The sequence below is a fragment of the Pomacea canaliculata genome, linkage group LG7 (assembly GCF_003073045.1).
Source record: "Pomacea canaliculata isolate SZHN2017 linkage group LG7, ASM307304v1, whole genome shotgun sequence".
Classification (NCBI taxonomy): domain Eukaryota; kingdom Metazoa; phylum Mollusca; class Gastropoda; order Architaenioglossa; family Ampullariidae; genus Pomacea; species Pomacea canaliculata.
This window is the reverse complement of record NC_037596.1, coordinates 30668108-30683255: the sequence shown is the minus strand read 5'-3', so window position 1 is coordinate 30683255 and position 15148 is coordinate 30668108. Positions and strand designations below refer to the sequence as shown.

Below are 15148 nucleotides of genomic sequence, written 5' to 3'. Positions count from 1 at the left end.
TGATGATGATGATGATGATGATGTTTTAAAACAACCGAAATCGATTAAAGTTAGTGGTTAGCATGATTTTGTCCATGTAACATAGACTAAGAAACTCTCATTGAAATGAACTAGAGAACTCGATATGTAAAAACTTCTACTATCATTGCATCGCATCGTCTTTTGTCTAACCATGCGTCTCCTTTGGCTAGCCTTTCCCCTTCCAACATGAATCAGAAACCAATAAGTTGGGTTAACCCCTTGTGTCAATTAAAAAAAAAACACAACAAAAAAACATGGAAACCAATAAACACAAATCTATTTTATCGTATAGTTTCTAAAACACAAAGCAAGAGTCATTCACTACTTAACCCCACCACCACCCACTCCAGCTTCTGTGGTTCAGCTGCACATTTGAAATCTTTTTGAACAGTTCATTGCAACACTTTGAGTGTGATGAAATACGCTTTTGTCTCGAATGCATAATCTCCTAAAGCGTAACTATTTACAGAGCCTTAACAAGGTGTCTCCAACTCCTGTATAAACAGAGGAGCGACTGCCATGCAACGAGCACGTGACCACACGCCCTCAACACCAGCTGCGGCAGTCGTATCAACCGAGAGAGAGAAGGAAGTGTTAACACGAAAAATGGCGCCCGCAGTAAAATCAGTGTGCCTGGAGACTAGACCACTAGTTCTACTGTTGATTTTGATGAACTTTATTTCAGGTAATGTTTCTTGTGTATTTCTCTTTCGTAAATATTAAGGAGCATACCTTTTGTTAGGCTCGGTGTCTGGTTTTTACTATCGGCAGTTGTCAAGTGTATGCTCCGTGGTTGTGTAAGTTTATGAGTGTGAGAGATGTGTGTGTGAGAGAGAGATTTAGAAAGATATTGAGCTATAGCTAAATATCGAAAAATAATCAGAGATAGTGAACAAAACAAGATCAATAATAACGAATATTTTTAAGTATAAGGTACAGACACTAGCACACAGCCTGCTTACATGAATATGCTGACACTAATGGAAATATCTTTTATTGTCAGCTTTGAGAAGCAATCGTAAAACAAGCTTTATCTTCCTGTAATTTATGCATGTGGCGGACAAAAGAATTAGACAGCAGACGGGTTTGGGAGCAGTCGACTACGAAAGCATTTAAATAAATCATACATATTCCAAGATCAAAATTTGTGTTGAGACGATATTACAATAATACTTACTGATCTGTTACAGATGGCACGAGTGAAGCCATATCACTATCATGCCCGCTTCTTCAAGAAGGATCCATAGTAAAGTTTAACTGTATAGTTCAAACATCGGCGTGTAATTATACCTCTGTTTTCTTTGATTTTGTAAGCAATGTCGGAGTTCCTACTACTCCATGTCGGATCAGTTTTTCTAGCCCATGTAATCAACAGCCTGCAGATGGAATGACCTGTGGTTGTGTCTCCTCTGATTCTGATTTTAAAACCTACCAGCTAAACTTTTTGGGAAACACATCTTTACATGACGGAGGAAAGCTATCTTGCAATACAAACTGTTTAACTGGGTCACCTGCCGTTTGCCAGCCTCTCAGCTTTGGTGAGTTTTGTCACTTAAATAATAATTTTACATCCACATAAGACAGTAAAATTTTAAAACAAATAAGTAATAGCAACATTATGCCATGTGTTCAATATTTTGTTTGGTATTTTATCTTGTTAAGCTTGTAACAATTGATTTAATTCTTTCTATTTACTGAAGTGAAATTCATGCTTGAAAGTTAAGTTTTGAACCGAGCTGTGTTTAATTAAATAAGACAGTAAATAAAACTGTCTTCTCTAAGTATTTAAGTCTTTTCTCCTGTAACCTCTCATCCTTTACTCGCCTCTATACTCAAATTCTTGGCAAAATCTAAATAACTTTAGGTGATTCTACCAATTTCAGTGATTTGCTTTGTGGAAAAGGATGTTTTCGAAAGCTTTTTTAATCTCTAAATTATTTATTATTCTGTCTCGAAAGAAAGATACATATTATGTTTAAAATTTATTAAACAGAACAATCATTATTTGCTTGATGTCCATAAACATTTCTGCAAGCTTAAACAATAATTAATACTTTAGGACTATTGTTTTGCCTTCCATGTCATTCTGATGGTTAAAAGTTTTTAAACTGTGATCTAATATCATTATAAACATGAAAAGATTAGTAACTGTCATTGACATAAAATTCATTAAACTATAAAATATCCTTCATCCCCATTATTATCACACTGTAGCCTTTTTTAACTTTGCAAACTACGAGCACGCTGGGGGGTACTCTGGTTAAATTTGTATTTTTTTAATGGTGCTACTTCGGTATTACGGATCTTGTTACTAACCTTCAGTAAAAGATGAAATTAAGTTTAAAATAGAAGACACTGAAAAGATCATAGAACACATACAGGCTGCTGTTCGATTATTTCTAGTTTGATTTCTTGTTAACTATTGTTGGATTTCTTTTAAAACCAGCACAGTCCTTTATCATAAAAAAAGAATTTAAAAAGATTGATTTCTCACTGCTCTCTTTCATTTCTTTCTCTTTTTCTTTCCTTCCTCTCCATTAACTTTCCTTCTTTGCAGCCGGACGGGCACACCTAACTACCATTACATATGCTTGAAAAACAACTAAGAGAATTATATTGATATTTCTGAGATATTTTAACTAGCAAAGTGTTCTTTTAATAAAAACGTATTCGAGAGTTCTAAGTAAAACTATTACCTGGTTGTATCTGCTAGCTGACGCGAAGGGAAATGTGCACACACAAAAATCATGATCAAAATCGAGAGTTGAGACAATACGATTGTTTCACAATCAAGTGTAAATTACAGTTCCGATATTTCCGACAACATCTTTTTGGGTTGTCATCGAGTTCAAATGAATGTAATGGACTGCTTATCATCAATATTGATCATATTTATTTTTAAATGATTTTGTCTTTCAGCATTACCTTCTTCCTCTCCATCAACAACAACTATTGAACCAGGTGACTGTTTATTGTCTAGTATAAATGCCGGTTTTTCGTCACTTATCAATGTCATTACAATTTCTAGCTTCAAGTTTCGCTGATGTACAACTACTGGTAAATCCTGCCGGGACGCGACTTTTTTTTCGCACACGATTTTTGCTTACTCTACATGCAAATTTCTCAAGAAGCAAGTTTTTTTTAATCTACTTTGAAAGTAAAGTCTTGGATCAGTTGGATGCACATCTATTATTATCATTCTTATGGCTGTTAAGCATATGTTGGAGCCACCCATGGTGTAGTCTTCTGTTCCACATATTTGTCTTCAGCTCGTCCTTTCTCAGTGTTAACTGATGCAATGTTCATCAGAACTAGTCATGGCATTTTTATTTATTTTTGTCATCAGTCTTGAATCACAACCATCATGGCATTTCTTACTTATATGCCTATTGTTTTGAATTAAAGCTTCTGTCACGCGAGCTAGCATTTCTTTTGCAAGGTGGAGGTCAAGGTTTGTCAGTTTGGTAACCACGTGTGGCAGTGCGCACATGCATACAAGTCAGTGCAATAAATGGTGTGCGAAAAAGAAATAGTCGCCGCCCAGGGTGATACAGTACTAAAGCCACTATATATATATATGGAACTGAGAAAGAAGATCTTAGCATCCTTATTTTCCATGGCTTGTAAGACATTACACAAATAATATCTACTTCCTTAATTTTAAAATGAAATAGCTGAAGCATTGAAAAAAATTAAGAATTATACAATGTTGAGAATTAATCAAAACATACAAAAGTACAGTGGCAGGGTATTTCCAATACCGAGACAGTAACGCCTTATATGTTGTTGTTTGTTTTGTTTGTTGTTGTTGTTGTTTTTTGGGGGAGGGGGGATTCAAGCAGAGCAAGTAAGGGTCAACCTATTCGTTTTAAATCATAGGCAAGTCTACAATTCTTATCTGGATTACTATCTTTGCCTAACTTCTGAACTCCTTAACTAGTTCCAAAGTACATCCTCGCTTCGCTTGAGTTCAATGGGTGCATTTAGACCTTGACAAGACACTTCTAACTAACCTATAACATTTCACAAGCTACATCCCTGATTTCTTTTTAAGTCATGATATGCATGATGATGTCTTTTTATGTGTTCTTTAGTAAAGTTTTACAATTTTTTAACAATAACATGATGAATTTGTTATTAAATGTTATAAACAGGATCAAAAGCGATTAATAAATAAGCTTTTTAAGTTTTCCAATGGTTTGAAAGTTAAAACAGCATGAAGACGCTCTTTATGTCGATGTTCATTTTATGTATCATAGATGATGTTAAGGGTAAGACTTTAAGATTCTAACTGGAAATACAGACAAACTGCACTAAGGGTAAGCTCCGTTCAAAACTACTGAACTTGACCTTGTAGCAGGGGCTCAACCATGTGTTGAACAACATGCTCTAAACCTTCAAAATATTTCAAAAAAGCAAATTTAGTTTTTAAAAACTTCTTTTCCCTATAATTGTTTCACAAGTGCATAGGAAACGTGTGTTGATGGGAAAAGACTCTGGTTATAACAGATGTCTCTGTTTAAAACAATTTTAGGTTTAAAAAAATGTTGTGACCGTATTGTGCACTGTTTTTATAAAACTGGTTATCTTAATAAATTAAAGTGCAATGAATGGTGCAACTGGCATCTTGCCTGCTGTTTAAAATATACTTTGCCAACCCCACAAATTTGTAGCTGAATTTATTCTGTGTATTCTGTGTATTAAATGGAAATGATGGGGTTTGACCAGGAAAATCAAATTTTATTTGACCTACAATGACCCATAACGTATGTATCTGAAACTTCTTCCTTAAGCTAAGAAAAACAAATTTGAATAAGAAAAAAATGGCAAAGAAAATGTTATATCTAGGAATTAAGAATCTCTGTAGCTTAAAACTGACGCTTTCTATAAATTTAAGGGGGTTAATAGCTAAATCTTTTTCCAGTTTCTTTTAATTTTGTTTAGTGTTTTTGAAAGAGGTTGTTTGAACTTTTCCAGATTACATTTAACAAGTAGTGTCAAAATTTTACTTGCTTATTCCTTTTACTAGCCAGACTTGTGGATGTCTTACTATTCGAATTTCTGTATACCTGCTTATCTTCTTCTTTCACGTTTTCATCTCTTTTCACCTTTTTTGAGGTAATCAGAATGTGGATTGTTGTTTCCTACAAAAGTAATTTCGTGGTCATGTCAATTACATTTATCTCTAGTGCCCTTTGAATATAATTGTATCAGTCATATATTTTTAAAATGAATTACTATTGAATACCACTTTATGACATGTTACATTTCTGAAATGCGTTGATCTTAATCTAAATCTAAGTACTAGTTAATAAACAGATGTGGAAAGACAGCTGTTGGCTACAATTATAAAAAGAAAAATGTCTTGAACCACTCGATCTTGATTATTTCAGCCGTAACATCTCATTCGCCTTCTGCTTCAACATCTTCTAAATCGCCTTCTACAGAAACGGGTGATAAAGGTGTGCACACTTCTCTTTTATTGAATAAACATAGGGTTTAAAATGTATGTACAATACAAACATATAAGCATTGACGCGATGGGAAACATATTGAGACTTTTTCAAAACTTTGTAATTAACGTTGCGCTAAAACATGTCATTCGTGTGGCTGCTTGGCTCCCTCCACACTATTGGGACTGCAAACAGCATTGGTGGTCTTTTGCCATTCAACCACTGTGAAAACTGTGTTGCACATGTAGCACAGCATATATTCGGGGACAAAAGCTTGTCGCCAATCTTGCATCCCAAGCTTACTTCAGTAGCCGCTCAATAAACTGTAGATGGCGTGCGCATGACGGTATTACGTAATGTGATGCAATACTATGTCATTCTAGGTATGTTAAGGATGTTATCACATTCCTACTGGATAATACACACGGTGAAACTAAGAAATTGAACTAAATAAAATATCTTTAAAATGAGAGGCAATACAAAGATCTCATGGTTATATTCGTATTCAGCAGACCAAGATACTGCAGATCATGACCTTTTCAAGTCAGTAAAAATTTCAATGATGACCAGTGTAACCACAGGGGTAAAGTTTATGCCTTTGGGGTAGTCTAGCTCTGTCGTTTTGTTGTGACGCCGACCCGGTTAGGTTGACACGCATCGATGTTCAGACTTGACAACTGTACTGCTGTAATCGTACTCACTGGTTGTTAACACAGTGATGGGAACTCGAACAGTGGACTGTTGATGGCTCCAATGTCATTTGAAGCTAAAATGTCAAGGTCTTTAAGTCATAAAACACACGCACACACACTGTCAGTCTCTCTTTCACTATCTCTCACACGCAGAGTTTGAAAGATGTAGCTGCCTGCATGTCTGTCTTTAAAAAGAACCCAAACAGCATGCATACAAGCCTTCCGTCTTTGTGTCGATATATCTGCCTGACTATCACTTCTATATATATTCATCAATATATTTTTCTACCTGATATTTTGCCTCTGCATTACTTTTTCTTTCTTTAGTAGTTTTTTCTGTCGCTCTTTTTGTATGTCTTTCTCAATTATAATTTTATCTTCTTTATTTCTCAAAAAATATGTCTTTGTGTGCTCCTTTTTTAGGAGCGGGGGGTGTAGCTTTGTAGCTACTTAAATATCTTACAGCAAACATAAAACTTTGTCAGTGCCCTATAAGATTTCAGTGTGTGTTTATATTAACTTCCCGTTTATCAATAGAACAAGAAATATTTTATCAGAATGTAAGTTTCCAATATGACACAAACAACTTACATTTAACAGAGACAATAGCAAATTCACAAACTGTTATTTCAAGGCTTTAGATCGATGCCTGTATAGAGAACTTGCTTGGGTTTGGTTTCTGGTTTAAATCCGTGCTTCAGACCTAGTACCACTGTTTGCTCCCGTACGTTTAGCTGGATCATTGCTTAGATCATATTTCAGACGAGCAGTCTTCTGAATAGGAGTCATCAGTGAATCATCGAAACCTGGGGTGCCCCCCTCCCCCCAGCGCGCGCACACACACACACAGTTCTCCTCAGAAAAGGCATTTAACATGTCGAAACAAAGAACAATTCGTGCACTTCCAAGTCTGGGCCGAAGAATTTGAAAAACAAAATATATAGAAAAAACAACTTTTTGAGCTTAATCTCTGATATTTTAGCTTCGCGCGAAAAGAATTTGGTATTTCTTTAGACAATAAAGTGTTCCCTCGCCAGCGCTGAATTTACATTGTGTGCATGTTTTACTAAGTTTACCCATATATCTATATGTGTGTTATACAGGCAGCGGAAATAGCTTGCACGTCTTGAAAACTGGGATACTTGCTTCCGTGTGTGGAATCATTGCTTTGATCTCAACACACTTGGTAAGTATATATACTATGTTGCCACCATACTCAGCCTCACTATCATTATCTTAGTTATCATCATTGTCATTTGTCTTTTTTTTTTAGTTAAAGAGTCGAAGTATCTTTAAGTGAGAATAACAAATAGAGAGAACATGATTAGAAAGCATGCGTTAATGTGTGCGTGTGTGGTGTGTGTGTGAGTGCGCGCGCATTTACGCAGGTAAAGTTGACTGGATTGTTAGAGATCGACTAATGAATTCATCAAAAATTGTGCTTTGTCAATCGAATCCTTGTTATCCACATCGGAACAAATAAGACACGACAATTTAAGGCAGTACTTTGTAAAAAAAAAAGGAATTAAACACAAGTTATACGCATATTTTTTAAACGGTAAATCCAGTTGTGATTTTTTTAATCTCAGATATCAGTTAATCGTATACTTCCCAAGATATTGCAAGCTGAACAGTCTACATTACACAAGCACATGCGTTTCTGTTTCAGGGTTAATAATGCGTACATTGTGACGATCACAGCCTTCAGTTACAGATGATAAATACTTCTGTGTTATAGCTTCTTCTGTGGGATACATTGTAACAATTTTCAAATATAGTTCATGCCATCTTGATTATTCCCGAGTCAAATGTACTCTTGATTATAAGTAAAATCAGCTGTAATATATTATACTAAGACTCTTTGTTCCACACATATGAAACATAGTTTCTCTGCAAAAATTGCTGAATTTAGTGTCAGAGTGACACCTGTTTTAATTATGCTATGTGTATGATTCAAGCCAATCGCAAACCCTTCTGCTGAATAAGTTTTGCGCCTTAAATAAAAATTTCACAATAACAAAGAGTCAACAGGGAATACAGGACTGGGTGTGGACAATATTAGAAATCAATTAAATTTATATCTTCCTGGACGCCAACTGAATCTTCATGGCAGCAAGACACAAGAGGATCAAATAATGGAGTGTATAAAAATATGTATAAAAATAACAGAGTGTGAAGTGTTGGAGCGGGGTGATTGTCGGCGCAGTGTGAGTTATGTCCATCAACATCCACGGGCTCTTTGTCTGCCACAAGGTGATCTCTCCAAGCACAAAAAGATTTTGGATTGGACGTCACCGTCTTTGGATATATATATATTATAACACAGAGAGTACTGGTTTACTAAGAAAAGATTTTTTAAATCACATGGAGAGAATTTGTGATTTGTTGACAATCAAGTCTCCAGAGGGATTTTCTAAACACTCAGGAAGCAATCAAGGGGATATGTAATTCACGCCATCGTTTGATACGCCTTGCTTGATGACAAAACCGATGGACCATTAAATCCACATACACGCGCTTTAGCGTAAAGACGAATATAAAACTGTTTTTCTAAAATCAGTGAGCCAAACAACTCAACTACTAACACACAAGTCCACGTAAAAATTTGCCACACACACAGTACAAAGTAATTGCTTTGCCTTTCAATTATTGTTTCTCTTTCAGTGTATATTAACAGTTGTGTTATTTATTCAAGGATTTTAAGAATGATTAATGTATTAACATTTTGCATATTGTTGTTGGATAATGAAAAGTTGCAATTAAAGGCCAAACAGTCCAAAAATGTAAACAGTTTCAATCTATGCCATTAAAACATAATCATTTGACTTGAAGTTAATGTACAGCTTATTAATGTACTTATATTGCTGCATAACACTAATAAAGACAAATGTAAATACACTTTTAATTACAACTCCTTTCTTCAGTATGACATTGATGTAAACAACAAAAATGATGTGGTTATGGATGTTATTTTAATAGATAACAAGTAATTTTGCTTTGCAAAAAATGTGAAACCTTGGAATCCTGTTATTATTGTCTTCATTAACATTTTTATCTTCAGTATCAAGACAAACAACCTAAAAACAATAGTCTTCTCTATTTGGAGGTTTTCATTCATTCCGTGAAATAACAATGCAATTACTGTTTATGTTCTTAAGTCGTGGATGTCAAGTTTAAATGGATTTTACAGGACCACTTTTGTAGGGATCAACTTTGTATAAGCCTAGAAATTTGATACAATGGTACAGTCATCCCAAAACTTGCTGTGATAACCTTTTAACTTGTCCTCACACGTTTAGTATCAACTGAACACTGCACAACACACCACCTCATAGGTGGCAAGCTGTAGGCAATGTTTACATGTAGTGTGGTGTTGCTAGTTATACACAGTAGGAAGGGCGCTCTACACTGGTGCTGCAGCCCTGGCTTTGCTGTAGCTGTCTACATGCCCTGAAGTGAGTTGGCCGTGAAAACTTGGCTGAGAGCCGAGGCCGACAGAATGTAATGAGGTCACCCTCACTGAGCTTCACGTCTCGCGCAGCCGTCTGTAGTGTGTGTAGCTCTCTGTGTACTCATCGTGCTGTGTGTAGTCAGCAGCAGCCGCCATCAATAATCGCCACCACGCCTTGACATCTCCGTCTGCTGGGTCGTTGTGCCTGACCCCTGAACTGCACACGCACATTACTTCAAGCTCTCTGTCCTCATTGTTTAATTTATGTCTATAAGTATTAGTAATATACTGAGAATTATTGTTTAACCGTTGATTGGTCTACTGTTATACTACTGTATTTTTGTATATGTTTTCTATATTAAAACATGTAGCAATTTTGTCTATTATGTAGCACCACATTTTATTTCTCTTTTACCTTCCGTTTGTTCTCTCTGACTCAGCTTGAGTATTTCGAACACTTTTATTTTTTTTTTCAAATAAACTTCATTTTTGTATATGGCATTGTTTTGTTTTGTCTCGTTCTAACTATAAATAATAAACTCGATCAGCTCTGTAGGTGTGCGCAGTGTACGTCTAACATTTCATTTGCAAAGAATGACCTCTTGCATGTCTGTACAGGCATTAAGTGGGGCTGCTCCTACAACACCTTCTCCAAACCCTTTGACTACCTTACACAGGCTTCGTACCTACCCTAATCATCTATTACTGACACCCATAAAACATATTCCTTATGTTATCAGTCCTCTAGCCAGCAAAAATAACCTTGTCACTTTACTTATCAATCACCATATTTGTACATAGTTTCTCTCTGTATTTTTATTTCCTTTATTTGAATTACTGTAAAGTTTTCTTTCCTTCTAACTCCAAAGGCTAGATTTAAAAAGTTTATTTTTTTCTTATTCTGCTATCCTGGTAAATAAAGATTTGTCACAAATTGCTCGAGGACGCACTGACTGTCAACAGTATGACCGAGGATTTCGCAGGTAGACCTGACAGTGACAACTAGCTGTGTCTGTCATCCACACGGGTTCGGTCACACACCCACGGCTCACTAAAGAGGATATGAGGTGACACCAGATCCTGGTGGGTTGGGAAAATCCGGGGCTCGTACACCTACTTGTGTCTTTTTCCTTCCGCGTCCCGGCCGCCACTGCGACCTTCACCTCTGCACCAACGCTTGCACATACACATGAGTACAAGGTGCATCGATATAGCTTCTTGTGGTGATACAGACCTGCATATATTTAGCACTGCACATCTCTCAACCCTCGACCTCCAATCTGTCCATATGTTTTATACTCTCTCTCGCTCTCTTTCTTACGCATGCATCCACAGCAAGCAAGCAGGATGAGGGCTTGAGAAATAAATATTTTATTTTAAACGATTTAATTTTAAATGTAAAAATACTCAGCATTATTTTCAAGTTTGTTGACATTAAGTTGGTTAGATAATTTGCGGAAAAACTCGATCTATACGAGTCAAATTTTGTTCTCCATGTAAATTTACTCCTAATCGTGTTTAAAAATCACCTTTGACATACTCTTCTGGGACTCCTTCTACAACGCATTCCTATACAAAGTCTCTTAATTAACTATTAAATTTAATATTAGAGTTACACCTGTTTTCAGTATGCTATGTAAGCAGATCCATTCTTGCCAATCCTAGCCCTCCTGCTGAATAAATGCTCGTTCTGCTAAGAAGTGTTGAGCCTTAAATTAAATTTTTCACGATAAGGAAAGAGGAAACAAGGAATGCGGGACTAGGTGTGGACAACATTAAACAGCAAATCTCTCTATCTTCCTGGACCCATCCAAATCTCCATGGCAACAAGACGCACGAGAATCCAATGCTGGGTGTGTCCTGTACACGTCACAGAATGTCACGTGATGTAGTGGCGTGATCGCCTACACAGAACATGTAACGGCCATTTACATCGATGGGCACTTTGTCTGCAACAACCTTATCTCGCCAAGCAGGCTATTAATATTTCACAGAGAGACTTCCTGATTTGTCGACAATCGATTCCCAGTGTGATTTTGTGGACACACCCCAGTGACCAATCACGTGGCTATGACATGTTATTGCTAAAGTGTTTGCTTTAGAGCAATGAGGAAGTAGAAAGGTTATGCAATTAAATAATAAGCAAAAAGAGATAAGCTCTGCTTGTTGTAGTTGTGTGGTTGCTAGTGGTAATGTTCGTTCTAACAATTTCAAAGATTAATTATGACACTTTTAACGATACTACACTTGTAATGCACAAGAGGTCAATAATAGTAAGTTATAGAAAATTGAGTTTAGTCCTTCAAGAGGATGACTAAATATTCATAATTCAACAGACGCTGTTTATATTGTAGCAATTATTTTCAAGCGTTTCCCAATGTAGGCATGTCTAAAATAACCTGAGTGGAATTTTTATCGGGTAAGAGTGCACTCATGTACAAATTCACTCGAGTGATGGTGTTAGAGGAAAAAGTCACTTAAAGTGAGTAGGATAGGAACAAGAGGCTTACAGTACGTGATGCTCTGTAACAGGAACGAAAAACAACCATCACCACATGATGGTAACCGCATTTGTGTGTACAAATACATTATGTATAGTAAGTTTATGTTGAAAGTATTTCACAATTATTTTTGTCTTGTTTCTGCGTGTGTATGTGTGTCTTTTTCTCCATGTGTGTCAAAATTTATGCTGTTCAAGAATGTAACAGCTGTACATAATTTATCAAATGTCTAAAACCTTTTATCTGTCATAATAAGTGGAGGAAATTTATTGTCGAGGAACGCCCTTGCTGGCAAGGACTATTTGACATCTTCCTGGTCTTATGACAGCTGGACGAGTGCCAGCGGACACATTATGAGTGTCTCGGGAAAAAAAAAAAACCGAGTTTAAAAACCCTGTATCTCTTTTGTCACTCCCTGCAAGTGTATCACACCCTCTCTCTTTCCCTTGAGGAATTCACAAACATGAACATTTAACATGTCCACACACACACACAATCGTAAGCACACATTTAGAAAGTAGTACGAACACACAGACACACAAATATACTCACAAAAAGCACAAATGAAAAGTGAACGCAAACACACGAATACACATATTAGCACGCACACACACATACAAACGCAAGGACAAAGTAGTAATATCCATCAACAAAGCACTCCAAACTAGAGCTCTGAGTCACATAGCATTTACACAATTTTTCACTCAACAACAAAGCACACTTCCAGCTTCGTGTTTAGAAGCTTTCCGGTGACAGTTCCTTTGTAGGAAAAAAGATAAAAGCTCTGAGATATTATTAAAAAACAACTTAATTTCGAGAATACTTTTTCACCGGTATCTTAAGTATCGAACTATCTGTGCCTTCCGGGTTAATAATCATTAATTTTTATCCCATCCTGCCAGGCAGAGACATCCGTTAAAAGCGAGACAAACTCGTTGTAGAATTGTTTTTTAGAAGTTAAAACAGATTTCTAATAACTTGAAAACAGAAATTATTGCAACATTGAATATCAACCTTTACCAAAGTAGCACATCTTTATCACAATATATTTCAGTGCTCTACCTGTAATTAAAAAAACTGAACAGAGCGAATGAAAGAAAAAAATAAACACAGAAAGAAACTGATTTCAATACCCGTTAAAAGCAATAAAGTCAAAGCAGAACAGGATATACTATATTTAGTTGCTGCCAACACTAGTTTTTGAGAGAGAAGTAAGAGCTAGGGGACTCGAAAACATAGTCAGTCAAGTCGTGTGTAGTGTGCACGTCTGTCGACCAGGAAGTATATTCAGTTTGAGTAGACAATGAGGTTTGACATCAATAGGGTTCGTGTGTTTGTGTGACAGAGAAGAGCCCAAAGCCGAACAATAAAAGTATTCTCTTCATTCAATATGTTAAGACCACGACCCAAACCCACCCGTGGGCTCCACTTGAACGTATTTCACCCCTGAATTGAAGGGTACCTCTTGAAATGTATTCAAAGCAGTGATAGAAAAGAAACATGGGTGCGAGTCTGTGTTGAACTGTCAACACCAGACTAGGACCGATCTTCCTTGTTCGCGAACTATTAACATTTTTTTATTTAGATTACAGCACTCACTGCTTTCATTTCTTAAGGATTCACTTGTAACGAAATACAGAGAGATGTTATAAGTATATAAAAGTTACGATAAATATGAGAACATAAAGAAGCAGAAGAATTAGAAGAGTTTATTAATAGGAAAACAACAGCTTTCTACTTCGCTTAATATATTCTAATATCAATCTATCCCAGAAGTTATTTTGTAAAGCGTATACAATGAAAACTTGTATTCGTAAAGTATCCATTAATATAACAGACTACAGTTAAATAAAAAATCTACACAGATAAAACTAAATAATCAAATAAAAGTTTTGCCTAGCGGCTTTGTGCCTCACGCTATCACATACATGCAATACGCGTATATAATACAAGTACAAGGGAGACAACTACTACACAGTTTTGCACAAGGCTGCAAGAGTGACTGCTCCGTATTCTCTACCGACAATGAGAGACTCATAAATAAAAATCATGAAAAATTACTTTTTCTAAACTCTACTGGCGAAGATAGAAATTACAGCTATATACAATCAAAAATGTTAAAAAGATAACATTGAAGGGATAGTCCTCATGTTATTTTTGAAATTAGTGTTTGTGTGAGTGTGTGTTCGCGCGTGTGTGTTGAGATTGAGAGCTTGTTTTTGTTTTCTTATAGCAAAATGCTTTTGACAAAGCATAGTCACTTGCCTTTATCTCTTTCTTTCTCTCTCTTCCTCAACATATCATTCTGTAGCTCTATAGCTTAACAGACAGACAGACAGACAGACAGACGAATGATTATTCAAATAAACTGTAACCGACTGGACCCTTGTTTCTGTTTTGTGTCCTTAATTCATGTTATAGGAAGGTGATCTAAAGTGAAAAAGATATTTTATGCAGTGATAGAACGAAGAAGGATGCTAAAAGAGAAATTATTAGTATACGTTCTTAATTTATTTTTTGTAACCTGTTTCTCCAGGTGCTTACATAAAATATCCCGCTGTGCTGCAAGATGCTTGATGACTAAATAATATTAAAAGAGAGGCACCTTTGTAAATGATTTTGCTAAAGTTTGGTTGTGCCTAGAATTCCTTACCCATGAATTAAATGGTCTCCAGGCTTGCTACTAAGCCCATTAGCATGTTTCATCATACAGCAAATATTTTTTTCAGATAGAGACGTTGGCCTATCTTTACTTTTATAACCCATTCACGCCTTGAAATTCACTTTTTACATTCATGTAAACTTTCATTTTATTTGTCTGTCTTATACAATAAAAATACACTTACATCAGTACGACATTCATAGAAAGGTGTGTTTATGGTTTTGCGATTTAGACTATTTTAATTTCGACAGATTAGAAAGTTCAGATTTCAAGCTGAGTGAGTATCAATAAAACAACCCCTCGCTTAAAAAAAAAACAAACGGTTGATATCCAAGACTCGCTTCTTTCATTGAATTTTTGATGTACAA

At 36.0% G+C, this 15148-nt stretch overlaps 1 protein-coding gene across 4 annotated transcripts; it reads left to right on the top strand.

Annotated features, from left to right (window-relative positions):
* Positions 1 to 549: 549 nt before the first annotated feature.
* LOC112568650 lies at positions 550 to 10114 on the top strand. 4 transcript variants are annotated; one of them, XM_025246055.1, is made up of 6 exons: positions 550 to 706; positions 1212 to 1559; positions 2941 to 2982; positions 5415 to 5483; positions 7270 to 7352; positions 7836 to 10114. In XM_025246055.1, the coding sequence occupies exons 1-6, from the start codon at positions 628 to 630 to the stop codon at positions 7839 to 7841; spliced, it is 627 nt and encodes a 208-aa protein (XP_025101840.1). In that variant the 5' UTR covers positions 550 to 627; the 3' UTR covers positions 7842 to 10114. The 4 variants fall into 4 exon arrangements, with proteins under 4 accessions (XP_025101840.1, XP_025101841.1, XP_025101842.1 ...); XM_025246056.1 differs by lacking the exon at positions 2941 to 2982; XM_025246057.1 differs by lacking the exon at positions 5415 to 5483.
* Positions 10115 to 15148: the final 5034 nt, after the last annotated feature.

Excerpts from the sequence above, each read along its gene's own strand:
- LOC112568650 (XM_025246055.1), top strand. The coding sequence starts at position 628 with ATGGCGCCCGCAGTAAAATCAGTGTGCCTGGAGACTAGACCACTAGTT. Across the intron at positions 2,983-5,414 it reads AACAACAACTATTGAACCAG|CCGTAACATCTCATTCGCCT; the intron begins GTGACTGTTTAT and ends TGATTATTTCAG. Across the intron at positions 5,484-7,269 it reads TACAGAAACGGGTGATAAAG|GCAGCGGAAATAGCTTGCAC; the intron begins GTGTGCACACTT and ends TGTGTTATACAG.